Here is a 27450-nt window from a genome sequence, read left to right as displayed (position 1 = left end):
ATATTTTGCCAGTATTAATCATATGCTATAATAGTTCCACAATGCTGCTTTTGTTGTTGTTGACTTTTCCTAAAAACTATGTACAGGGGAAGGAAAGCTCCATACCAGGTAGGTTGCCAGAGATAAACTCGTGCGGCCACAAGCATCTTGGGTGTTGATATTGGCTCCCATCTTCAGCAGTAACTTCACTGTATCAAGCTGGCGTCCTGAGACGGCGTGCATCAAGGGAGTACAGCCTTGGAAAGGAAAAAATGTCTTTCGTTTAAGGCACAGTTAGTACAAAAACACATGGACTGTATAGTATATCAAGTGCTTCATTTGGCTTTAAAAAGTGCTTGCACTCCTGGAAGTATTGTTAACCTCTCAGGAGAGTCCAATTTCAAACTCCACATAAGTTAGTTATATTATATGACTGTGTTAGTTGATGTGTGTTTATTCTGTATCTAGCTAGCTTAGGGGGGAGAAAGGGGGAAGGGAAGTAATCTGAGGCAGATACCAAAGTAAATTACACCCACTACCCTTTCAAGATTTTTTATTTTCATGCCTTACCTTACCCACCAGTTGCCCCCATTGAGCAGAATAAATTGGGGGGAGATTGGGCTCCAAACTGCTTCACTTAGGGTTGCAGACTATTTGTTTCCTTATTTTAAGTCCTAACTAAAACGCACAAGCACTTTTGCAAAGTAATTTCCCCTATACTTATAACTATAATTTATTATTATTTTTATCCCACCCTTCCTCCCAAAGGAGCCCACAGAATGCATTTGTGTGTGTGTGTTATTTTCACAAATATATGCATTTTAAAATGTGCCCTTTCGTATATAATTTTTTGTACACCCGACTTGGCTGAAAAACGTCACTGCAAAATTCAGGAAATGCACATTTTGGAAGATGGCTGTATTTCATTTCACATACTGTATTATTTGGAAAGTGAAAATGTGGCATCTTTACCTTTAAACTGAATCAAATTTCTCTCCCACCCCTAGGCATAGGAATCAGTACTATTGGCTTGAGAGTGAGGCAGAGATTGGGGGGGGGGAATAGGATGTTAGACCCACAAACCGTGGCTTCCTGCAATCCAGAATTCCTCTCACAGCTCTCATGTTGTAAAAGCCCCACATAATAGTCATTCCTGCAACACATATGATATACCTACTATTCCACATCACTGTTTACCTCCTAGGATATTTCTATGCCTCTCATTTGCCAACCATTTTGTCTCTTATCCCTTGTCTATTAATGCACTGATCATTTTGCATGCTGGCAAATTTTGTCCTCTGCAGTGCAAAAGCTGCACAGAAACTGAATGAGGCAAATCAAAAGGAAAAACTGTGGAATGAGGAGCAGCAACCATAGGGGATGTAGCAAGCAATGTTTCGTGACTGAAAGACCAGCCTAATGACTTTCATTTTTAGGTGCAGCTTTTATTAATTAACTAGATCCAAGTAGTTAATTGGGGAACTAGTCACTGGCCTCTTACTTTCCTTTTTCGCTTCCATCTTCCACACTTCTGTCGTGAACACCAAGCTACGTAGAGTGGCACAGAAATGTACAGATAGCTCTTTTACATACCCTCCAACATTTTTGCCCTCCAAATTGGGACATGAGTAGGGATGCACCTTCCGATTTGGCACTCTGGCGCTGGTCATCAGAGTTGTGCCACAGTGCTGGACATTCAGGGCAGCCGGGGGGGGGGTATGTCTTTACACAACAGCAGCTACCGGTAATTCAAATGTTCAGAAAAATCATGCAGTTCAGCCTTCCTGGGTGCAGATTTCCTTAGACTATGCTACTTCAGGAACTCAAATGACTGTTGTTTGAAGCACGTCAAAAGCTCCTTGCATACGGAAAACTAGTAATTCAGGTAGCTAATTCTAGCTAAGCTGGAAACATCCCCACAAGCATGGGGTTTTTTGATACAAGAAAGAATGACTGATACTGCTAAAATTCACCTGGGCGTAAGTGTCCTTGAACTCAGTGGTGTTTCAGATTTCATAAGCTCAACTGACAGAACACAGCAGGCTTTAAAACAAAAGATCCGCAGCCAGCTGAAAGGCAACCTTTATTTTTCATCCAGCAAGGCAAACAATCTTGCAGAAAAGCAATACTGCTTAAACTGCTAGGGTGAAGTTTGCCATCAAAGCAAAGGAAAGTATTCACCAGTCTTTTCTTTATTCCCCCATCCCTGCTGGTCCTCTGACTTCTCGTATGTGTAACTGTCACAAGCAATAGTAAAGCAGTCCTGTTGTTACCTCATTCATTAACCAGAACAGTTGTCCTGAAACTCTTACAGATGACATTATTGTTCCTACGCTGAAAACAAACAAACCCAGAGCTGCTACCACACATTTCCCCTCTACTGTACCCTTTCGGTTCTCAAATAGTATATAGTTCTCAATCTCTCACAGTTACAGTAAGTCTGCATTGCTTTGCTGCTTGTGAACATTTAGGATTACAGTTACGGACATACAAAGCTGCTTCATACTGAATAGACCATTGGTCCATCTAGCCCAGTCTTGTCTGCTCTGGCTAGAGGTGGCTTTCTAGGGTTTCAGGCAAGAGGTTTTCCAAGGCCTTTCTGGGGATGCTGGGGATTGTGGAAATTGAGAGCCAGTGTGGTGTGGATGGTTAGAGTGTAGGACTACTATGTAGGACCTGGGAAAGCAGGGTTCAAATCCCCACTCAGCCATGAAGCTCTTTGGGTGACCTTGGGCCTAACCTACCTCACAGGGTTGTTGTGAGGATGAAATGGAGGGGAAGAGAACCATGTAGCACCTTGAGATTGTTGGAAGACAAAGTTTGTATAAAAAGGTAAAGGACTCCTGACCGTTAAGTCCAGTCGCAAACGACTCTGGGGTTGCGGCGCTCATCTCGCTTTACGGGCTGAGGGAGCCCACGTTTGTCCGCAGACAGTTTTTCCGGGTCATGTGGCCAGCATGACTAAGCCGCTTCTGGCGAAACCAGAGCAGCGCACGGAAATGCCGTTTACCTTCCCACCGAAGCAGTACCTATTTATCTACTTGCACATCGTGCTTTCAAACTGCTAGGTTGGCAGGATCTGGGACTGAGCAATGGGAGCTCACCCCGTCACGGGGATTCAAACCGCCGACCTTCTGATCGGCAAGCCCTAGGCTCAGTGGTTTAGACCACAGCGCCACCCGCATCCCAAAGTTGGTACATGGGTACCTCTAGCTGCAGACTCAATCTGTTTTGGAGTGCTGTTCGCATCAAAAAAGTCCGCAACTTGAGCTCCTCTTTTGCGCATGTGCGCAGCGGGATTGAGCGCTTCTGCACATGCTTGAAGCGCGCAGATCGCTTCTGCACATGTGCGGGCGGAGAACCCGGAAGTAAATACTTCTGGGTTTGCCGTGTTCGTAAGCTGAAAGTCCATAACAAGAGTGGAATGCAACATGAGGTATGACTGTATATAAATGTCAAAAATAAATATTTGACCTCTAGGCTTTCTGCATACAAAGCAGTGCTGTCCTGCTGAGTTTCAACCCCTTCAGCTTGTTATTAGGTACACAGAAGAATTCGCTTTCTGGGAGTTGGGCAGCTATAATATATGATTGGGCCATATATTTTTGTGAACAGAGAGGAGGAAGAATGTGTCTTAAAAGACCTACTGTAATCGCTACCCCTTTTCTTTCACTTGTAAAAAAGGAAGTCTCTAGCCGTGATACCGTGATGTCGAAAGTGATGCTAAAAACAGCAGAACCATAGCAATTAGTTACAACTTTTAGCAACTGAAAACCAGAGAAAGAATCGCTTTACCATCACTGTCACAGCATTCTAGTATTGAGGGATCTTCACGAATGACAGCCGTCAAAGTGTTGATATCCCCATTAGCTGCTGCTTGATATACCAGAGTCAGGTCGATTTCTTCTGCCGAATCGCCTGTGGGAATAAAAGCGGCAGGGAAAACAAAAGATTTTGTTTTTGTCTTTGGTGGTGGCGGGGTTGCAAGAAGATCAATGACAAGGTTAAATACAGCCCTCACATTAAAGACGGTCACATAGAAGAAGGAAGAAAAACATCATTTCACAATGCAGGAGCAAATCCTAACATAAAAGGGCAGGCAGGCATTTTGCTGTTCGAATCCAAACGTCTTTAATGTACTTTGGTGATGATGGAAGCTGCAGATCATGATCTAGATCAGGCATCCCCAAACTACGGCCCACGGGCTGGATACAGCCCGAAGAACTCATTTATCCAGCCCATGGCGAACCCCGCCACCTGCTGCCCGCTCTTACTGGCGTGGTGCGGCTGCCCACTTCCGGGTTGCAGGAGCACTGCAAATAGCTTGCGCGCATGCACAAGCGTCATTTCCGGCGCACTTCCGGGTTGGAGGAGGCCCGTGCGCATGTGCACAAGCTATTTCCGGTGCTCTTGCGTCCTGGAAGTGTGCCAGAAAATAGTGTGTGCACTCCTGTGTGCTCCCCGCCCTCAGGTCTGCTGCGCGATCGGCGCTGCAGGCACCGGCCCGAAGCGCGGTAAGTTTGGTGACCCCTGATCTAGATTGTTATGAATTATGACTTGCACTTATAAGTCACTTTTTAAACAAAAAGTAACTCAAACTTTTCTGTTTCAGCAGGCCTATTCAGACACATGCTTTGTTTTTTATTAGTTTTTCTAAATAAATAATTATTTCATCGTGTTTAAATGCTTTTAGATATTTTAAACTGTTTTAAAATATAGCTATATTTTATTTTTAACTATTTTTCTACCATAGAAGCGTTTGCCACCATGGGCACCTTGGTGAGAAGGGTGGGGTATAAATGTAACAAATAATAAAAATAAAAATAAAAAATGCAGTTAGGCAAGGCCTTTTCTGTTGTGACATCTTTGGTGTAGAACAGGTGTGGGGAACCTTTGTCCTGCCAGATGTTGCTGAACTACAATTCCTATCATCCCTGGCCATTGGCCATGCAGGTTGGGACTGTTGGGTGGGAGTCGTGATTCAGGAACATCTGGAAGGGCCAGGATCCCCGTGCCTGGAGTAGAGGCCCTGTGTGCTCTACCTGGCTTGGGGTGTGTGTGAAAGTGGAGGTGCTTTTCAACCCGGAAATTTTAGAATCTGAGAGTTCAATACATTTTTAATGCTGGTTCTGCTGGTATTAGTATTAGTTTAGTATTGCTATATAGGCTTTCAATGTGCTTTAATTTTTAAAGAAGTTAAACGTTTTTTAAAATATTATTTTGTGGTTGTTAGCCATCAGAGAGGGGCCCCTGCCCCCCCCGAGATTAAATATGTACATACATACATGTTTAGCGGGGGTCAAACTCTTGAGATTTGGCAGTCCATTGATGCAGTTATGGTACTGTATAATACAGTCTCCACTGCATCTTCAATTCTCCAAAGCGGCACATGCCCTGGGTTAACACCTGGAACCCCCTGGAACCTCGCTACCACTCGGCAAAGACTGGGGGTGGCACCCAATTTCTGTAACAAAAGCAACTACAGTACTCTATTCCGAACTTAAAAATAGAAAGTGTAATGCTGGTGGTCAACAAAAGAGGTTTAAAGAGTGTCTCAAAGCAAATCTAAAAAAATGTAGTATAAACACTGACAACTGGGAAACACTGGCCTGTGAGCGCTCCAGTTGGAGAACAGCCTTTACCAAAGACAGGGCCGTCTCTAGGCCTGGGTCCGGTGGCGCAGGGTGCCAAACCACCAGGGGCGCCGCTGTGCCCGCTGTGTCCGCTGAGAGGTGCGGCGGAGGCCGCCCCAGGCGCGCCTCTCAGCTGTTCAGCGGCTTCAGGCCGCTCTCCGGAGGCGCACAGGCCTCGGGCCACCTCCGCCGCGTGCAGGGGCGCTGCAACAGGGGGCGGGCAGCGCCCCCTGGCCCAGGGCCAGCCCTACGGCCAGGCTGGGCTGCGCAGGGGTTTGGCCTTCCAGGCGGCAGCCGCGCTGGGAAACGGGGTGGGGGCGCCGGAGGGATCCGTCGCACTAGGGCGCCAGGGCGACAGGTATGCTTAAGACGGCCCTGACCAAAGGTGTAATGGGCTTTGAAGAAACTCGATCTCAGGACGCAAGGGAGAAACGTGCTAAGAGGAAGGCACACTTGGAAATCCACACCGTGATCAACTCCCGCCTGGAAATCAATGTCCCCACTGTGGAAGGACGTGTGGATCCAGAACTGGCCTCCACAGTCACTCACGGTCCCATTGTTAAAAACGTGTTTATGGAAGACAATCTTACTCAGCTATGAGTGATCGCAGAAGAAGAAGAAGAAGAAGAAGAAGAAGAAGAAGAAGAAGAAGAAGAAGAAGAAGAAGATTGCCCCATGCTATATGCCTGCGCTGTCATCTTGCAGTGCTTCATTGGCCTGTGCAGAAGAGGATGCACAGTGGGAAGGAAGTGTAAGAGCCTGTGGTTTAGTTAGTCTGTGATTTCTACGCAAGAGGAATCCACAATAAGGCTGCTGCTCAGCACTTGCTGCTGTCTCAAAGGCATCGAAGTCTGCAAAGATTTATGCCAATCCCCTCCCTCCTCTCCCATCGATTTGCATGATTGCAGCCAACAGCAGTAACTGTCAAGTAGACTAGGCGCTTTTCTTTCTGGTAAGCAGAAAGGTAGCCTAGCAACTAATGGTCCTTTGACTCAGATGAAACTATTTATATGTGCTGTGGCCTTTGGTCAGTGCTCAAGAAATCACATGTTCTGTGCTGCTGATATTTAGAGTGGGATAGGACATTCACATATGTATAAGCCCTCTTCTGACCATCTTCATCTGTTGGAGATGCAAGGGAAGAGGGGGGGCAGTGGGACCATGCTGCTGGCGCCATCCCTTGCCATACGCCTGCTCAGCACAACATCTGCAAAGGGGTCCCTACTCTAGAGCAGCTTCGTCCCTGTAGGAGTTCTATGTGATAATAGACCCCTGATTGACTGGGGATCCTGATTATGTGGCATGCACAGAGCTACCAATTTCAAAGCATCCCTTTTCAGATACGCTGAAAATGCACATGTTTAGAGCATGGAGCCAGAGGGCCATGTGCTGTCACGGGCAGTGCTAGCCACAGTCCCCCAATTATTTTTATTGATTTTTCCAGATTATTACAAATCATTACTGAATTAATTCAATTTAAAACAATTTCCAAAACCGGTTTCCCACTCTTGTAACAAGGCCAGACTCTTCCTGTCCAGGAATGGCCATAGTAGGTGCACCAGCCAAAGCTGGCAAAAGGTACTGAAGGTATCTAAGTGACAAAGATATATCCAAACTCCGTTTCTGTTATGTCCAGAGTGCCATCCCACCCAGATCATGTGCCAGTGTCCCAGACACGAAAACTACCAACCCACAGTGCCTCCATCTCCCCAGGGTTCAAGTTTAGTTTATGGGCCCTCGTCTACTACAGCCAGACAACGGTCCAGATCATGTACAGCCTCTTTCTACTGATTCAGATTTTATGGGGAAGAGGAGCTATGTGTCACCAGCATGCTGATGACATTTTGACTCAGAGGTCTGAATGACCGCACCTAGTGGCTTCATATGGATGGACAGGGTCAACATAATAGAGATGTCACGTTAGGGACAAATTTGCACCCTGTAGTACACTACAGCACAGACCCTGTGGGGCTGAAACACAATCTCCTAATGCTACTCTCTGGACATGACCCTTAGTGGAACCACTGTTGAACAGTGCCCCCAATATGCATCCCACAGAGCCGGTCCATGAGGATGCCATGCTCAGTGGTATCAAAAGCCACTGAGAAACAGAAACAGAGCTGTACTCCCCCTGTCTCATTCTTGATAGAAGTCACGTATCAGGGTGACCAAGGCTGATTCACTCCCAAAACTGAACCCAGATTGAAATGGATCTAAAGAATTCATATTCTCCAGGAACTCCTGCAGGGTCTCAGCCATCCCTCTGTCCACCACCTTACCCAAGATGCAGACAGGTAGGTGGGCATATTCAGGAATGGATGCATTACCTCCTGTTTAAGGGCAGTAGGCAACCCACTGTCATGTAAAGACACATTCACCACACTCTGGGTCCATCCAATCAACCTTTGGTGTCACAGCCCCACCCCCCAGCCCTAAAAAAAGCACATCTTGTAAGGCCACAATCACAGGTGGGTCACATGACTCGTGTGGAAGCCCGCCCCCAGAAGATGCATGACCCAGTTTTTGGCATGTCCCAGTTGGAGGGTGTGAGAACCATGTTTGCCACCTGGAGCTACTTGGAGCTACAGGATATTAATGCAACAAATAAATAAATAAATAAATAACCGTAAGGGGGAGGGATTATAGAGAACCCCCCCTCTCATCAGGAGCAGTCCGTCTCCAAGCAGTCATGAAAGCGCGGGGTCTGAAGGGGTCTGAAGGGGCTAGTCAGGAGACGGAGAAGGAGTGCCAGGACTCTGGCAGCATGGGAGAGCCCCTGCTCCACAGGCGGGAAGAGAGAGAGGCGGGAAGGGTGGACAGGGAGAAAGCAGATCGTAGACCCTTCCCCCCAACACCGGAATTAAGGAGGAGGAGAAAGGGGAGGAGATTCACTGTCCCGAGGCTTTTATGTTGGTCAAAGTCGCGAAAAGGGGCAGTGCCGGATTCTGATACGGAATGAGAAGACATGAAACCGACAGCTCACTACACTGTAAATAACGTGCACCAATAAAGACTTTTGAAAGACAAGTATGTGAAAGGTCGTTACTCAGGAGTAGTCTTAACAACCCTGACAATAACTAAACAAACATAAATAAGTAAACAAACATTTGCACCTGACCTGGCAGGGCTCCCTGCTGATGGACATTCCTTTTCAGGTGCTCTAGAGGAGAGGAGCACCATTTAGATTTCCCACAATGCACTGCAGTGATACTGCATCGGGGCACCGGAGGGTCATTTACATGGTGGCTCCAAGCTACCACTGCGCTCACCAGAGAAGCTTTGTAGCTGCTTTCCTCTGCTCCCCTCCTGCCACCAGCCTCATGAGCAAGGCGGTGGGGAGCTCTGAGAAGGGAGTCGGCCTACCAGAGGATACCACACTGAGGATCCCTTCAATCTCACTCCCATTCATTCATAATAATGTCTAATAACAGCCCCCCCCCATGCATACAACTGCACGTTCGAGCTCTGGATTTCACGAAGAAAGACTCTCTCTCTCGCAAACAGCTGCAGGCACAGGTTTTAATTTATTCCTGTCCTTCATGAACACCCAAAGGTAAAATGCTTGCATTTCTCCCCCCATCCTTCTCCTTTTCCTCTCAGCATTCCCATAGCATCTGATAGTTTAGGATACTTCTGTGGAAAGGGACGGAAAGCAGGCAAACTGCAAGCTATTATCTTCTGGTGCATGATGAACATGTGATATCCAAATGCTGAGAAGCCTGGCAGAAACTGTCGAATACCGGGGGCAGTGGGGGCTGCCAGTGGCGGGATGAGGTCAATGGAGGACAGTGGGAAGCGCAATGGGTTGCTCCCTATTGTCTGCCTTGTCTCTGAATACAAAAAAAAAAAGCCAGATGATGACAAGTACTAAGTGCGGAGGCACACAGGCAAAAGCTAGTCCTCACATGCAGCTTTGCAGAGGTGTGGGCATTGATAAAAGCAATAAATTGATTAATTCATAAAATGAGAGGTGCTAATTCTATCATTGCCCTAAATTTCAAACGTGTAGAAGCCTCAGTGAGGCACGGCATCCCCTCTGCACATCCTCAGAGGCAAGGGCGTACCCACCGCGGGGCAGGGGGGGCGCTGCCCTACTCTAGAGGCAGGGCCGGTCGGGCAGCTGCGGGCAAGAGTGGCGCTGCCAGGGGGCTGGTGGGCAGAGGCGGAGGACAGCCCAGCGGAGCGCGAGTTCGGCGCCCGCAGCAGTCTCTTGTGCCCGAGCCGTGCGGCGCCTGAGGCGCCCGCCGGAGTCCACCATAGCCGCGCTGTGTGGGAGGGGGCAAGGGCTGACGCTCCCGACGTTCGGGAGACCTTTGCGCACGCGCAAAGCGGGGCGCATGCGCACAGCGCGGCTGTGGACTCCGGCAGCCGCCGTGCAGGGCGCATGCGCACAGCGCGGCTGTGCTCAAAGGTCTCCCGAACGTCGGGAGTTGTTCGGCGCCTGCCAGACCGCTGCAGCAACGGAGCCTCGGATCGCTTCGCGGAGGCCGGGGCTTCGCTCCAGACCTCCGCGGAGGCCCCGATCCAAGCCTGGTTCCCTTCTCTCCCCCCCCGCCCACCCCCAGACTTCCCTCTTCTCCTCTAGGCGGCCGCTGGTTTTCTCCGCTTCGCCGCCGTCGCTTCAGGTTCACGTCTGCCTCCCCCCCCAATTTGAAAATCCTTCTTCCCATCAATCCTCTCCCCTGATTCCACAAGTTAAACATGGGGATTACCAGTATTTCTTAGGAAATAATATCACCTGTTGAACATCATGTGTGATCATTCCTTTCTACAAAAAAAGTTTGAGAATCCTTTTTAAGATTATGCTGTAAGTAGCCTATGTTAGGCAATCCTCTACATGTCTACTCAGAAGTAAGTCTGCCAAATTCAGTGGGCTGTAAATTGCTGTAGGTAAATTGCTGTAGAATTTATATTTCCAGCTGTAATCTTAGTAAAATTTAATTTGGAAACTGGGGGTTGATTATATATATTTAACAACTCAGGGCTCATCCTATGGGCCAGACTACACTGTCATACTACATGCTTTGGTAGGAGTTGGGGTGAGGAAGTGGAAAACAGGCTGAAAACTTGCTCTATAGTGATTGAGTTAGCTAGTAGTAGCTCCCTATTCAAAATTAACCTACAGTTCTTTAAGTTTTTCTTGCTCAAGTGGTAGAGTGAATTGAGTGGTGGCATATATATGTTATATATATGCATGTGCGTGTGCACACATTCCCTTAGGCTTTTTAAAGACTTTTTATGTATAATCCACTTTTAATGTGTACCTTCAAAAAGTGATAGTGACCCAGAACCAACAATTTATTTCCATCTCATTCAAACATAAGTTGGAACTTAACTTTTGAGCAAGCATGTAAAGAGAGTATATTCTGGATACTGAAAAGGTTTTTTTAAATGTATTTAAATGTTTTCTACTCATCTTAAACATTTGAGATTTGAATTACAGTAAAAAAGGAAAAAATAAAATAATAGGACAACTTAAGAAATACTCAAGACCATCGAAGGAAAATATCAACCAAAGGGATAACACATTCTTAGTTGATGTAGAATCATAGAGTTGGAAGAGACCACAAGGGCCATCCAGTCCAACCCCCTGCCAAGCAGGAAACACCATCAAAGCATTCTTGACATATGGCTGTCAAGCCTCCGCTTAAAAACATCCAAAGGAGGAGACTCCACCACACTCCTTGGCAGCAAATTCCACTGCCGAACAGCTCTTACTGTCAGGAAGTTCTTCCTAATGTTTAGGTGGAATCTTCTTTCTTGTAGTTTTAATCCATTGCTCCGTGTCCGCTTCTCTGGAGCAACAGAAAACAACCTTTCACCCTCCTCTATATGATATCCTTTTATATATTTGAACATGGCTATCATATCACCCCTTAACCTTCTCTTCTCCAGGCTAAACATACCCAGCTCCCTAAGCCGTTCCTCATAAGGCATTGTTTCCAAGCCTTTGACCATTTTGGTTGCCCTCTTCTGGACACGTTCCAGCTTGTCAGTATCCTTCTTGAACTGTGGTGCCCAAAACTGGACACAGTACTCCAGGTGAGGTCTGACCAGAGCAGAATACAGTGGTACTATTACTTCCCTTGATCTAGACGCTATACTCCTATTGATACAGCCCAGAATTGCATTGGCTTTATTAGCTGCTGCATCACACTGTTGACTCATGTCAAGTTTGTGGTCTACCAGGACTCCTAGATCATTTTCACATGTACTACTCTCAAGCCAGGTGTCCCCCATCCTGTATTTGTGCCTTTCATTTTTTTTTTGCCCAAGTGTAGTACTTTACATTTCTCCTTGTTAAAATTCATCTTGTTTGCTTTGGCCCAGTTGTCTAATCTGTTAAGGTCATTTTGAAGTGTGATCCTGTCCTCTGGGGTATAATACGCAAGTGTGGTGTCAGTTCCCTAAGGTCAACAACTCTGGGGACCCCTTCCTAAAATATGTGATCAGTTTGCTGTAGTTTTTACTGTTTATTTTATTTTCACCTGGGCTCTGTAGCCCCGCCCACATTCCCACTTTGTGGCCCCTCCCCTCCCATGCCTTGGCCCCGCCCCTTGCCCCCCCTAGTTTTGATCCTGGGTACGCCCCTGCTCAGAGGCACTTTCCAGGATCCAGAGTTATCTTCCCCCCTCTCCTTGCCATGTGATGAAGATGCAAAGGTCTAGTGATCTGATGGCTTTAGGCACAGATGAGACAAATTCATGAAGGACAGGTACGTCGGTGGCTTTTAGCCTCATTAGCTGGGAAATGAGTTTCTTTATTCCAAGAGAATTAGGCTATTAGACACTCCTTTTTCCAAGATGCTTGGGAACCAAAGGATTCTCCATTATTCTCTGCTTGTCAGCTTCTCCTGTTTGCGTGTGATTGGGTGCTGCTGGAGATAGAGAGTGCCAGACTGCATAGACTTTCGGTCTGATACAGCAGTTCTTATGCTTTTATGCACACTCTGTCTCCATTCACATTCATGACGTGGGCAGATCCACATACTCAAAGGAAATCTTTCATGGCTTTGCTCCCTTGGTCAAATTAACTGGAGAAGCATTTGTAGGTAGAAGAGCTCTGCATGCCCATCTCAGTGACTAGAGTGGATTAGAATGACTAGCCTTTTCTTAAAAATTAATAGATAGTGCAGAGACTTCAGCACGGAAAACTGGTCTATAGATAAAATAATACAACTGGTTTGACATGGCAAAGAAACTGAGCAGATAGCATCCATTCTTCTAACATTATGCTTGTGCCCTTTCACGAAGTCATAGAGCCAAGATGCTTTTCACTATGGGCCTGATTCTGCTTTCCTAGCAAACATATACAACTTGCAGGTGCAAACACAAGACCAGAGGACGATCATCAACACCTTGTCCTTTCGTTCTTGTTATTTGGTGCAATATCAATGCCTGACGTGATTTCAGATCATTTGGTGGGTACAGAAGTCATATGAAAAGTCATTGACATTTTGGAATCGGGCATTTAGAATAAAGAATCATGGAGTAAATTAAATTGAAATCCAAGAAATAAAATTCTGCCATCACACTACAGAGCAAGCGATTTTATTTCTATAGTAACCTTTCCTGGATAAAATGCACCTTTGCTTATCGGATTGGAATATACAATTGGACATTTGTAGTTTGTCAGTACCCATGCCATTAATTTAAGGATTTATTGAAAGATGAGAGCACCTCCAGCCACTGAATTTTCAACTGCTTGCACTTAATTCATAATATTTTATTTAAACCAAGAAGCCTAAGAAACCCAGAAAGCAGATAAACTAGCTGTAAAAGTAGAAATCTCCTGTCAAATATGAGGAAAATGTCAAACACAGTCAGTTTTCTCAGTAGAACGTACCTCTTTTGGTTAACCATTTCCATACTGTAGCATACTGAAATGGCTGCCTTTAAAACAAACTGAAATAGATCCCCCTTTTAAAATCAACATGTGCAGATAGTTGAATTGAACAGTTCGACATGAAATTCACATGGTCTAAGAATTCCCACATGTAACATGAAATGTTCTGTCTGATGTGAATGAGAATGCAACAGCAACAGGCATATGAGCATGAATGAACATTAGCATTAAATACAAACAGCTTACCTTTCTGTTGATCAAACACTGATGAAGTACTAAAATCCATGGTTGCCTATTGCATTTCCCCCCTCACCTCTGCAATCGCCGTAGCAATAGCCCATATATCACACCAGCAAACAACGCATTTCAATGATTGCTGCCGCCAGTCTTCCTTTCTGGATTAAATTTGCTTTATGGCTGCAGCTTATCAGAAAGGCAACCACACTCCAGTCATGGACAAAGAACAATATCTTCCATCTGTAAAAGACCCTATTCGAAATGTTGATTGGAAATGACCTAAGGTACCATCATTTCACAGGGAAAATAAACCATCTTTCATCCTGTGTCTGAGAAGGGCACTGCTGAGAATGCAGCGTCAGCTGCAAGAATGCCGTGCTTAAACTGAAGTCTCCGCAGATGAATGAGAATCCATCGCGCCAGACAGAGCATGTGCAAAGCTTGCGGTGCCGTTTGCAAGCTGATGTTCTCCTTACTCAGGTGAAACAGCATGTACTGGGGCAAAAAGAGTCATCTCTCTCTCTCTGAATATTGCAAGGGTATACTCTGCTGCCCATTAACAATATTCCCCCCTCCCACTAACTCTAAATACCTAGCAACCTGGGTTAATCAGCCCACAATCTTATGCATATTTACTTGGAAAAAGCCCATTGGGTATATTTAGAATGGCAGTCTGTATATTATATTAAACATGCATTGTTTAATATACATGATTTCAGGATTGTTGATTTCTAATATAGCTTGCCATGTGTTCAAACTGAAAGTCGCATGCAATGCAGAGGGTGGGATCCAATTGTAAGACTTTTGTTCTAGGAGACATCTCCATGAAAGCAAGAGGAGGGCAGGCAGTTTTTGCTGACGTCTACTTCCTGCTTAAATTTGCAATGCCCATTTCCAGCCCCTGCCTTCAGCTCCAGAGATTTGGGCAAATACTCAGAACAGTGGGGGAAGGGAGCATGGGGTGGGGACTGCAGTGGGAAGGGAAAGGGGTGAAAATCAGCTCCCTTCCTCTTCCGTTAGCTGTCGGCAGCTACTGGGGTCCAAGCATCCTGGCATTGAAGCCTGCATTTACATCTGCCCTGGGCCCCACATAGAAACATAGACACCTGTCTTCTATTGAATCAGGCCACTGGCTCACCAAGCTCAGTATTGTCTATTAATGCTTTCTTTAATTTCAGCGCCACCTTTCATTTGAGGATCACGGGGCAGTTTACAATATAGAGACATAAAAAGCATAGAGTGAGAGACTACGGTGATGTCCACTGTTTCCATGAACTCTTCTGAGATCTTGTGGGTGAGCTGAGAGTTTGTTTGGAGCCTGGGTGAGAACCTGGAGGCTGTGAGGGAGGGTGCGTCAGAAGGAAAATGAATTGATATTGATTTATATATTTAAATGCATTAATGTAACATTTCTATATGTAACTATGTGTTATTGTAATATTTTTAAAAGTTACCTGTTGTTGCTTCATTTTTTTTGTATACTGCTTAGAGATCTTTTAAATATACCGTATTAAGCAGTATAGAAATTAAACAATCAATCAATCACCAGCCTCGCCTTGCTGGGAAGAGCATTCCACAAGTGGGGAGCCATTGCAGAAAAGGCCTGCTCCCTTCCAACCTCAATCCATTAGCCGCCATCCATCCTCCAACCGCCTCCAAACACTCACACAGGACCTTCACCACCTTCACTGGTTCTGATTTGAAAGAGAGGTAGAGAGAGTATGTCTCCGTCGTCATCTATGAAAAGCTGGAGAGCATAATTTAGTAATCCTCACAAATGCAGTAGCAATGTATTAACATAACTGCCTTTGAATCTTAGAATGAGGAACTCTACTCTCAGTGTAATGGGCTTTATGAAAAGCGTTTCACTTACCACTTTTTTAAATAAAAAATATGTTGCATAAGTTGTTTTCTTTTTAAAAATCCTTTGTATTTTTTCCAGAGGGAAAAAGCCTATTAAAAGAGTGGTTTTTGGGGGGGCGGGGGCTTGCAGTAGGGGGCCAAGTGAGTTGGATCATGACTAAGCCCTATTCATTTAAATAGAACCAAAGCATGATTTAATCTTGATAGGACGTCACGTATTGCCCTCAGTCTTGCAGGCCTTCACACAGCTTGGTTTTCTTGTCTCTTTACTGCTGGCTATCTACCTTGGTACCAGGTTTTGTTTTGTCTTTGTCTTTGAAGAGTTAGCAGTCTTGTGATATCACCTGCACACCCCTCCACCCCTGTGTGAGCCTGAAGAACTGAGATGCTGTTGCCCTGGCAACCCTAAGTGATGCCATGAGTGACTTACTCCCCACCCCCAAACCCATTTATGTAGTACTAAATAATGAACCTGCTTTGCAAAATCACTTGGAAATAAAGGGTGAAATGCCACATGAAGCCATTAATTTCCCCTTACACCTTTTTCCAGCCTGGATTGCTTCAGTCCCTTTCCTTGAAGCAGCCTGGAATCTTCTCCTGAATGTTTTGCCGCCTTACAAGTGATGTGCAGTGCAGTGCAGTAGCAGCAGTCCCTGAGTCACCTGCAAAACCCTTTGCACTTCTTCTAGGCTAGGAACACAGAATGCTGCTTTATACTGAGCAGACTGTTGGTCTATCTAGCGCACTGACACAGACTGGCATCAGCTCTCCATGTTTTCAGACAAGGAGTAATTTTTAAAATACCTTTCCTTATTTCTTTGAGGTGGTGCCTTGATGTGTTGGAGCTGAGAGTACTGTACCTCTTCAGCAGCTTAAGGAGATAGGAAATGAAAGTTAGAAGAGAGGAATGGTGGGGTGTGTGTGTCCCTGGGTGGAAAGAATGAGGTTTCTTTAAGGATTCTCAAAATCCCTGGTTGCTAAGGCAAAAAGCCGCTGGTTTATATGCCCCAAGGGTGTGTGGTAGAGTTGAATGATTAAAACAAAAGCAAAGGGTTACAATCCCATTTTCTAGTCTCATTTTAGGATGTGGCACTGTGGTCTAAACCACAGAGCCTAGGGCTTGCTGATCAGAAGGTTGGCGGTTCGAATCGCCGCAATGGGGTGAGCTCCCGTTGTTCGGTCCCAGCTCCTGCCAACCTAGCAGTTCGAAAGCACGTCAAGTGCAAGTAGATAAATAGGTACCGCTCCGGCAGGAAGGTAAACGGCGTTTCTGTGCGCTGCTCTGGTTCGCCAGAAGTGGCTTAGTCATGCTGTCCACATGACCTGGAAGCTGTCTCCGGACAAATGCCAGCTCCTTCGGCCAATAATGCGAGATGAGCATCGCAACCCCAGAGTCGTCCATGGCTGGACCTTTATGCCTGGATTAAGAGGCCACATCAAAAGGAAAGCAAAAGAATAAATAAATAAAAATAGCAGCAACTGGGACCATACCTGTTGATTACTTCCAAGTCAGGGGCTTACTTTTCCAATTTAACAAGCACTTCCAAGAAGGAGCAGAGGAAGCAAAAGGATTAAGTTGAAAACAATGGGAATACCACAGAGATGCTGACTGTATGCCATATAGGCAGCATTTCAGAGTGTATTTGGTTACGGCTTAGGCTACTCTGATGTCTTTCAGTGGCTGGACTTGCAGAATTGCAGCCTCCATGCCATTCCCTGCACAGGTTATCCATGTTAAAAAAATAGTAACAGAGAGATGGGATGGGAAGTGTGCCTATGGCCATTTGATTGTTTTAGTCATTATATATCCCGTTTCCTTTCTGGTTAAATTGAAAAGTTTAATTGTTGTCCTCACTGCTATCTGATTTTATGATGGAGTTGTTCATCTATTTCTTGTATTCACTGGACTTTTTATGCCATTTAATTTTTTATTCATCTTTATTTTCATTTGGATTTTTGTTATTTGATTTCATTGCATTGTATTTGGTCCTAGTCCTACTAAGTGTAGGCCCATTGAAATTAATGGTCATGACTAACATTACTTTCTATGGGTCTACTCTGAGTAAAATTTAGTTGGATTCATTCCATCTTCAGCAGCTCTGGGACTGAAATATTCAGTGATGATGAATAATGGATTACACTAATACTAACATTAATAGTATTAAGAAGTGAGACTGGACAGTGACAGGGTGAAAATCTCATTGGAAGCATTACATGGGAGAGATTATTGCTGCAGTATCCCATGTCTTTGGGACAGGTTGGGCTATCAATCTGAATGAAGGACATCAATCTCAAATTTTCAAAAATGTGGTGAATGGATGAGATATATGCACCTGATACTTAGTTGTCTCAAATCAGAGACAGTCTGCTTCTAAATGTTTCTGAAAAACACATAAAAATGTATGAGAGTCTTCCTTTATATAGACATGTGGTATCAACCTTCAGTAAACAGAGTTAAAAAATTAAAGAGCCTGTAGGGCATTCATCTATAATTTGTATGTAGCAATTGAGTTTTCATTACACAGCTGGAATCTGGTCTCTCATCTGCAGGAGGAACAGGATCCGATTCCTCTTTGGATTTCACTTCCTAATTTTTCAACGATGCTTTGAAGAATGTTGAAAGGATGCATGTTCCCAGTTGAATTTCTTAGATTTTGTAATCGTAGACAGTGTTGCAACACTCTCTTTAAGTAAACCACTGTGCTGGAGCTATGGGTAGCAAACCAGAGAAGGCTTTGTCCCAAATAAGAAACGAAACAGAGTGAACAGTCAGAGTAGTTAGATCTTGACACTGTTTATGTGTATTAACTAATATGGAAAGCACCCTGCATAACAAAGGGAACAAACACCTTATAGGATTGTTGCAGCAAGATTGTGTTACGCAAAATATTGGAGAAAAGGCTCAAATCCATTTATCGTGGATGCTTCAGTTGAGATTCCTGCATACCGTAGCAGGGGGTTAAACTAGATGACGCTCAGGGTCCCTTCCAACTGTACAATTCTACGATTAAGTCAATCATAACGGAATGGAATGGAAAGCAAATCCGCTCCTCTTCCCAGTAGGGAGGAGTTGCGGTGGACCACGTGGCCACCCACTCCCCTCTGGGGGCAGGGGATGAAGTCCCGCGTCACCTGGAGGTTCCCATGTCATTGTCCAGCCAGCCAATCCACTGGCTGGGGAGGTGTGGCCAGGCCCCATTTAAACTGAGACGTGAGTAGGAGAGCTTCCTCTTGGCTCGCTTCCTCAATCTCCCAACCTCCCTCCCTAATTTTCAGGTTTTGGCATTTCCCTTGCTATGTACCTTGGTTGGTCGCTGATGAGGGGCCTGGTAGGAATTTTTCCACTTGGCAAATTGGCACGGGCCATTTGGTTTTCACCTACCTCGTAGCAATCGTCACAACTTTGTAAGGTTTGGCGGTTAGGCATTGGTTGATCTTATGTTGGGGGAGCGGAGGTGTGGCCATCACCTGCCCCTCCAAGCTTAAGGGTATTCCGTTAAAGGAACCCAGGGGTGTGGATCTTGTCCGAATCCTGGGGTGGGGCTAGGGCCATGCCACGACCCCTTCAGGAACCCTGGGAGAGCTCGAGTTGGTTTGCATTGACAGGGCTCCCCCTATCAGTGGTTGACCCTTACAGGACTCCCTGCGTGATGGGCAGGAGTCAGATATAGTCAGGTCAATTCCAATTCCTAAGCCAATACCGCTTACATTCTGTAACCAATAAAGTTGTGGCCTAAATTTGCCCAATAACATTAAACTAATATCCGTCTCCTTGTGTCTTATTCCATCAACGAGGGGGTGGTTTCGGGGTTTCAACACACAAAAAGGTATGAATTGGCAAAGCTTATTAGCTGTTTAAGCTTACAAGCTGCATAATGGTTTGTTGTGAGCTATGTATGACAGTAGGCTAGAGGGACTCGGGTGAGTGGGGTGCAGATTGTACACTTCTGAACTAGAGAAACGGCAGGAAAGGAATGCTTCTTGGAGACTATGAAGGCTACTATAAAGGATGTGGGTGGCATTGTGGTCTAAACCACTGAGCCTCTTGGGCTTGCTGATCAGAAGGTTGGCGGTTCGAATCCTTGCAATGGGGTGAACTCCTGTTGCTCAGTCCCAGGCAGCTCCTGCCATCCTAGCAGTTCGAAAGCACGCCAGTGCAAGTAGATAAATAGGTACCGCTCCAAGCAGGAAGGTAAATGGCATTTCCATGCACTCTGTTTTCCGTCACAGTGTTCCGTTGCACCAGAAGTGGTTTAGTCATGCTGGTCACATGACCCAGAAAGCAGTCTGTGGACAAACGCCGGCTCCCTCGGCCTGAAAGTGAGATGAGCGCCACAACCCCGTAGTCGCCTTTGACTAAACTTAACTGTCCAGGGTTCTTTTACCTTTTTTACCTTGGAGTCTATGCATACTAACAGGAGAATGTGCATATTGGCTGGAGAATGTACAAATTGCAGTCATGATAGCTGCAGTATGAAACATTTACACACTGGAGGAAAATATATCTCACATTTTTATGTATGAAATAAAACCTGAATTAGAAAGATCACGAACTCCTGTCTGCTACTCGGCAATCACAGCCACATTAATATACTAGACAGGCAAACAGCTTTCCATGGGGCAGCAATTACATCTCCACCAAGGAAGACCATCATAAAATAAAACCAAGAGTGTAGATAATGGGGTTTTGGCATCTTGTCCTAATTGGCTAGATCTGCTTTCCTAAATCTCAGGCAAAACAAATGAGGAGAATTTTGTGATTATAGCTCATCCAAAATAAGCCAATTGCACTCTTACTTCCCCTGCAGACACAGCCTTCATGACTAGAAGCCACTGATGGTCTTCGTCCTTCCTCCAGCCTTAGTTGTCAATGGACTTCAACCATGTGAATGTTTAGCTATTGATTTCCTGGGGTGCTAATTTGCTCCACAGGAATAACTGGCCAATGGTTCTCAGGCCTCACTTTTGAGTTCATGGTTTTTTTGAGTTCCATGGTAGGCTTTGCCTCCAGTGCCATATATGCAAATATTGTGCCTGGGCTTTCCAGCTTAGTTTTTGTTGCAATTTTTTGGAAATCACCACCACTGTTTTGACAAGGTCTTTGCCTCAGAGTTCTATAATGTGTGCAATGCTCTAGAATTCCAAGAGATGGCGGACTTTGATTGGCACAAGTTTTCAGTCCTGAAGAACAGCAATAGTGGCCAAAGGAGCTGGTCAGAATAATGTTTCTATTATAGCAAGTAATTCTGAAAAATTAAGAGAGGCTCCACCAGTCATGTGGTATGTGATACACTATAACACTTTACAGCAACCAGGAAAACAGTCCAAAAGAGGATTTGGGAAACCAAATTCCACAAATTTAGCTTTTAGGAAAGCTAAACATGTAGCAACTGCACATATTGAACTGATCAACTTTATAAGAGTTTTAAAATAAAAACTTTTTCAATTGTTTTGGTGTTAAAACTAATCTCTTGATCAAAGATTATTATTAACTCCCCCAAACTGTACAAGTTACTTATGCATCTGAGTATCATGCAAATGATATGGAGCGAATACTATTAAATGTTATTCTATTATTTGCAAAGTCAGTAGCTGTAGATTAGATTGGAATTTTGCTTGGTTTGTTTCTTTGGATTATTGAATGTATGTATGAACAAAAATCCCGAAGCACGTTGCATAAGAAAAAAATGTTGTAATAAAAATACACAAACATGTAAAAACAGAGAATATAAAAAACTTCCATTTTGCATTCCTATTCCCAAGCATAAAATAAACATACAATAACCATCAAAGCTCACAACTGGAAGGATTTTCATGGGGTGACATTAGATCTATGTCAGGTTGCCTGTGGGCAGAAAATGGACATCTTTGAATCTGTTTGGTTCATGTTTATAAGCTTTGCTAAATCCTCAATAATAATTATCAATTAGTGCAAGATACAAAATAAATACATTATCTATATCTCCTCATGGTTTCCATATTCCTGAGGCAGCTATCGATAGGTATCCTTGCACATTGTCATTAGATGCATATAAAATAAGGTTCCACCAGATGGCATAAAAGGTCTGCTCTTTGCTACTTTTTTTGCTTCTTTTTGATATCCTAAAAGATATACATTGCAGTGTTGAACTCTGAGACAATGTATTCTCACCTGTTTTTCATGCACTTGACACCAAAATTGCCTGTACAGTATGCTTATGTACATAGATTTCAAAAATTGCAAAAATTGCATGGGTTTTTGTTGTTGTTGTTAAACAGTGTGGGGTGGGTAGTTTTCCCCTTCATTTTTGCACTGTTCTTGCTTTGTTATACAATTATTAAATTTCAATGCAAGTAGGAAAGACAAACATAAGGTTAGTGTTCAAATTATGAGGAAGGTCTGTGTGTGTGTGAGAGAGAGAGGGGGGGGGGGAGAGGGAGAGGGGGAGAATAGAAACCCCATCCTCACTCATTCAGATTTTATTCAGATTCTCCACCCCTCCCCAAAGGCTTCTTATAACAATAGGTGAGGGGAATAATCAAGGCAGGTGATGCTCCTTCTATAAGACTGGTCTGTATAATCAATCATACCACATATGAACTTTTTCAACTGAACTGAGGATGACCATATACCTGAGCTAATGGAGTGCTTTTTAATTGTTTTCAAAAAGAGCAACTAGATGAATAATTCACCTATAAACATGAAAAATAAGCTATCAAAGTTGATCCCAGTGAAGACAGAACAAGGAATTGTTTCTTTATATTTATTTATTTAAATATATTTATTGAAAGAATGTAATATAAAAAAGCAATTAAAGCAAGGCACAATATATTAAGAGCTTCAAGAGCATAGCTGCCAAGTTTTCCCTTTTCTCGCGAGGAAGCCTATTCAGCATAAGGGAAAATCCCTTAAAAAAAGGGATAACTTGGCAGCTATGTTCAAGAGAGAAATTTGGGTCTGTTCAGCATCCTCTGCTATAGGATGCTATGGTGGCCAGTTGATATCTTGATATCTCAGCAATCAACAGGCATTTGCAAATCAATTACCTCCATAGCTGCCAAGTTTTCCCTTTTCTCGTGAGGAAGCCTATTCAGCATAAGGGAATTTCCCTTTAAAAAAGGGAGAACTTGGCAGCTATGATTACCTCCCCCGCCTGTTCCTTTTTAAAACAAAGAAAATTTTTTTTGGGGGTGGGGGGGCGGCAGAAATGGCCAGTCAAATCCAGATGGTTCTTCCCAGTTTGACAAATGAGCTAGGACTTTCACTGAGGAACAGTGATAAGACCTAAGGCTGTATACAAGACTGGGCTGAGGCCTGAGCTAAATCAGGCCTGTTCAGAGTGATCCAGACAGTGGTTGTGTAAGGTTGAGACAGTCTCAGATCACCATGGGTTGGGTGGTCCAGAGTGATCTGGAGCATTCAATGGGGGGGGGGGCATCAGGCAGGAAGGAGAAGTAGCTGTAGATAGGAAGAAGGAGAACTTGTGAAAAAGAAGGACTTGGAGAAGGACAACCAAGATCACCAAGAATCTGGAAACCAAGCCTTATGAGAAACAGCTGAGGGAGCTGGGTATGTTTAACCTGGAAGAGACTAAGAAGAGCCATGATAGCCATCTTCAAATATCTGAAGGGTCACCACATGGAAGATGGAGCAAGCTTGTTTTCTCCTGCTCCAGCTCTTGTTCCAAGTATCACGTGACCAGCACTGCTCTGCCTCTCCTATGTTTAGTAGGTCTAATAAATTATAAGTGTTGGCCATACTATGAGTGTACATACAGTACAGACTTATTGACACAGAGGTTGCTGAAGCTGCCTGAATGGTCTCTGAGCACAGAGTAGCTTAATCACTGTTTTCAAAAGATCCCACAAACATAAAAGACACGGCTTTGCCCACTGAGAATTTTGGGGGATGGACAGAGCCCGGTTCTTCCTAATGGAACTGTATTTTAGTGACATGTTTTCAGTCATTGGTAGGCTGGATATGCTTATAGCATCTAATGAGATTATCTAGATAATACTGCTTGTTAATTAGAAGGGCTCCTGCAACTGAAGTCTAAGGGTTTGGAAGAAAGAACAAATAGCAAACTCATAGCATGTTTAGGACCTAAATGAAAATACTGAAATGCTATGTGAGAATGTTTTTCAAACCAAATTATTGTACGGGGGAAGTTCACACTCACCCTGTCAACAAAATCAAAATTGGTATTAATATTGACTATGGAAGGGAAGTTCGATTATAGGAGATACAGTTGTTGAATAAGCTCACTTCCAGACAACATGTTGAATGAGCATGCATCCTGATTTGTTTGCACAACGTTTGCTAGGAAGTTAGATGATATAAACTATTATTGTGCATTCATTCAGATATTTGTGGAGAGGTGATATGATGTTGTGTCAAGCCGTTGTTACACTTTCCATTGCATTTCCTCATCACTTTCACTATCACAGAGACTGAAATTTTGGTGTGGTGCCGGGGGGTGGGTGGGGTGCTGTGCAAGAGCACCAAGCCCACTTTGATTGCACAAACCTAGATTTGCTGGTATGTTATTGAATCCAACCTGGCATTAGTGACAGGGTGGAAGTGCCAGACGAACTGCCTTTCAGGAGAATAGGAACAGACTAGCACAGTTGATAAAAACACCCAGGCAATACAGACACTTCCTTGCGGGTTCTTGGCCTCCAGTGACTCACCGTAGCATTTGATTCCTGGGTTACACCAAGTAGGCCCCTTGACCAGGTAGTATTGTGCAGAAAGTAAGCCCAGTATACCTGAAGGAGAATCTCCACCCCCATCGTTCAGCCCGGATACTGAGGTCCAGCTCTGAGGGCCTTCTGGTGGTTCCCTCCCTGCGAGAAGTGAGGTTACAGGGAACCAGGCAGAGGGCCTTCTTGGTAGTGGTGCCTGCCTTGTGGAACGCCCTCCCATCAAATGTCAAGGAAATAAACAACTATCTGACTTTTAGAAGACATCTGAAGGCAGCCCTGTTTAGGGAAGTTTTTAATGTATGGTGTTCTGTTTTTAATCTGCTGGCAGCTGCCCAGAGTGGCTGGGGAAACCCAGCCGGATAGGCGGGGTATAAATAATAAATTATTATTATATTATTATTATTATTAAAGTGTGAAGAGGAAAGCTTTTGTGGCGGTCTGAGTGCTAGGTTGTGCATGCTTCCTGCATCATCATCATCATCATCACCATCATTATTACTTTTTACCTCACCTTTTTCCATGACAACTGAACTATATGAAGGTAGGACAGGAAAAGCATTGAAGTTACCCATCATCAGTGAGTACCTCAGCAAGCACACAGGTCACAGTCTTCCCCACTATTGTGAGGTGTATTTCAGTTTAGATTATAGCTATTATTTCCAAGTTTGCGTCTCTGCCCTGCCCACCTGCCAGGCTCAGTTCCCCAGTGAAGTATATTAGAACTACAGAAACTGCTCAAAGCAAATGGAAGAAGGCAGATCAGATCTGTCAAAGTTGAAATGAAAGTCAGTGGACCCAAACATGCAGCTTAACTATATGGATATCATCCACTCCGCACTATACATTTAAAGCACCCCAAAAGAATAATGGGACCTGTAGTTTACCCCTCACAAAACTACAGTTCCCACAACCCTTGAAAAAACTATAGTTCCCAGGATTCTTTGGGGAGGCCATGTGCTCTAAATGTGCTTTAAATGTACATTGTGGATGTGACCATAGTTAGGATTCTCCCTAGGATGCTGTGATAGGTGTCTATGCTCCAGTTTGAAAGGAAGGGGGCACTAGTGCAAAATTTGGAAGCCCGTGGGGGGGGGGGAATTTGAGTAGGAAAGCTGTACGAAAGAAGTGTGCTATTTAAAAGCAAGCAGGAAAGTCCTGTCAAGAAACATACTGTAAGGAAGTTTCACAACCTGATGAAGATGCCCTTGGTCTCTCTCCAGATTTCCTGCAGTTTATGTGATCACATACACAAGGAAGTGTGCTCCAGAGGGATATACTGTCATGTAAAAACACCGGCAAAAGCAGTTTAGATTAAATTTCATGCTGTGTGTATTTGCCAAGCCCTCAGCTCTCAAGTGCTGGCAGGGTCCAGCAGCTGGAGAAGTTGTAGGTAACTAGAAGCCCAAGAGGCAGGCCAGGTTGGAGTTCATTGCTAACAGGATGCTGAACAACTAGATACAGCAGCGGAAGGGATGAGTAAGGCAGGCAGGGAGTGATCTGGATCTCAAGAGAGACGTCCTAATGACTTCCCTCAGCTACAAGTTGACCCAGGCTGAAAGAGAATAGGGAGCCTTCTAATTCCTGGACACAGCAAGGATTCAATTGTTGAATTAGCCAGGCAAGAGCCACAAGAGCCCTTAGGTGTAGGTCATTAAGGTAACAAGGAAGTAACTCTGTGCCAGAGGGCAAGTAGGTGGGTTCCCCTCCCTCACCTGGTAGTTAGAAGGACAAAAGCCAGAAGCTAGAAGCAGACTACAGACTGGGCAGCTGAAAGGCAGATCCATGCCTGACTTCTGCTGCTAAGTCTGTTGCTATGGGAGAAGCGACACTTTCTTGGTGTGTTAATGCCTCCATTGCAGGTTCAGGTTGTATATATGTGTAAATAATCCATATATCCTAAAGACACCACAGTCTCCCACATTCCGAGGAAAGCAAGCCCTGGGAAAGGGCCTAAAGGTAAAGGGACCCCTGACCATTAGGTCCAGTCGTGACCAACTCTGGGGTTGCGGCACTCATCTTGCTTTACTGGTCGAGGGAGCCGGTGTACAGCTTCCGGATCATGTGACCAGCATGACTAAGCCGCTTCTGGAGAACCAGAGCAGTGCATGGAAATGCCATTTACCTTCCCGCCGGAGCGGTACCTATTTATCTACTTGCACTTTGACGTGCTTTCGAACTGCTAGGTTGGCAGGAGCTGGGACCGAGCAACAGGAGCTCACCCTGTCACGGGGATTCGAACTGCCTACCTTCTGATTGGCAGCCCTAGGCTCTGTGGTTTAACCCACAGCTCCACCCTTAAGTGTAAGGGCCTAGAACCTTTGAATCTTGCATTGCTTGGAGATTGGGGCGAAATACAACAATATGTATTTTCTACCTGGGATTTTTCAGTGAATGATCTGGTCAGGGCTGTCTTAAGCGGGTCTGGCGCCCTGGGGCCGTGGTGTGCGGATCACTCCGGCGCCCCCGCCCCGCCCCGTTTCTTCCCACGGCTGGTGGGCGGGCGCAGCGCACAGTGTGGTTTTCGCGCGGCTTCGCCGTGCAGCAACCCCTGGCGCCCCGCACCACCCAGCCTACCCCTAGAGCCGGCCCTGGATCTGGTTATGAATGGAAACAAACAAACAAACAAATACAGGTGAATAACTCTGGATCATAATGTCTGGATGGTATTATTAGGCCCTGTAACAATGTTTCCAGAGTGGTGTTGCAATTTCTAAAAGCAAACAAACAACATGGATGCTTCCATTCAAGCTCCCTGCTCTGCCTCAATTAATTGTGGTTTAGACTTACGGCTTGTTAACATTTCCATTTGTGCCATGCTTGGAGAGTATACGGTAGGGCTGAGCAGTTTCCTGTGCTTTCTAGGCTCGAGTCTGAATGATTTTGCATTTGCTCCTCCATTTTTCCATGGAAAACCCACTATTTGGCACTAAATAAGAGCAAATGCCACTCTGGAGAAAACCCAATTGATGTTTGCACCAATTCAGTGGTAAACAGTGGGTTTCCCTGGGGGGGGGATCAGTGGGTCAAGTGGAATTGTGATGAGCTCCTACTACGAGATTCCCCCTTCCACCCATCATTGAAGCACCAAGGAGATTATTTTGACTGGAATTTGACAGGTCCAGATGGTACTCCAATGCTCAGCACCTGCTGCACCTCCTTTAGGTCTTGTTATCTCTGAAACAGATTTATACCAGATATATATATATAT

The 27450-nt window shown here is 44.8% G+C and overlaps 1 protein-coding gene across 1 annotated transcript in view; it reads right to left on the bottom strand.

The window, feature by feature from the left end:
* ANKRD55 (ankyrin repeat domain 55) overlaps positions 1-13758 on the bottom strand; it is a 37896-nt gene extending 24138 nt beyond the window's left edge. Inside the window, 3 exon segments of the mRNA XM_060280253.1 lie at positions 106-236; positions 3775-3897; positions 13704-13758. Coding sequence (XP_060136236.1) covers positions 106-236; positions 3775-3897; positions 13704-13758 — 309 coding nt within the window.
* Positions 13759-27450: the final 13692 nt, after the last annotated feature.

The sequence above is a fragment of the Zootoca vivipara genome, chromosome 11 (assembly GCF_963506605.1).
Source record: "Zootoca vivipara chromosome 11, rZooViv1.1, whole genome shotgun sequence".
Lineage (NCBI taxonomy): Eukaryota > Metazoa > Chordata > Lepidosauria > Squamata > Lacertidae > Zootoca > Zootoca vivipara.
The sequence above is the reverse complement of the archived record's forward strand: the minus strand, read 5'-3'. Positions and strand labels throughout refer to the sequence as shown.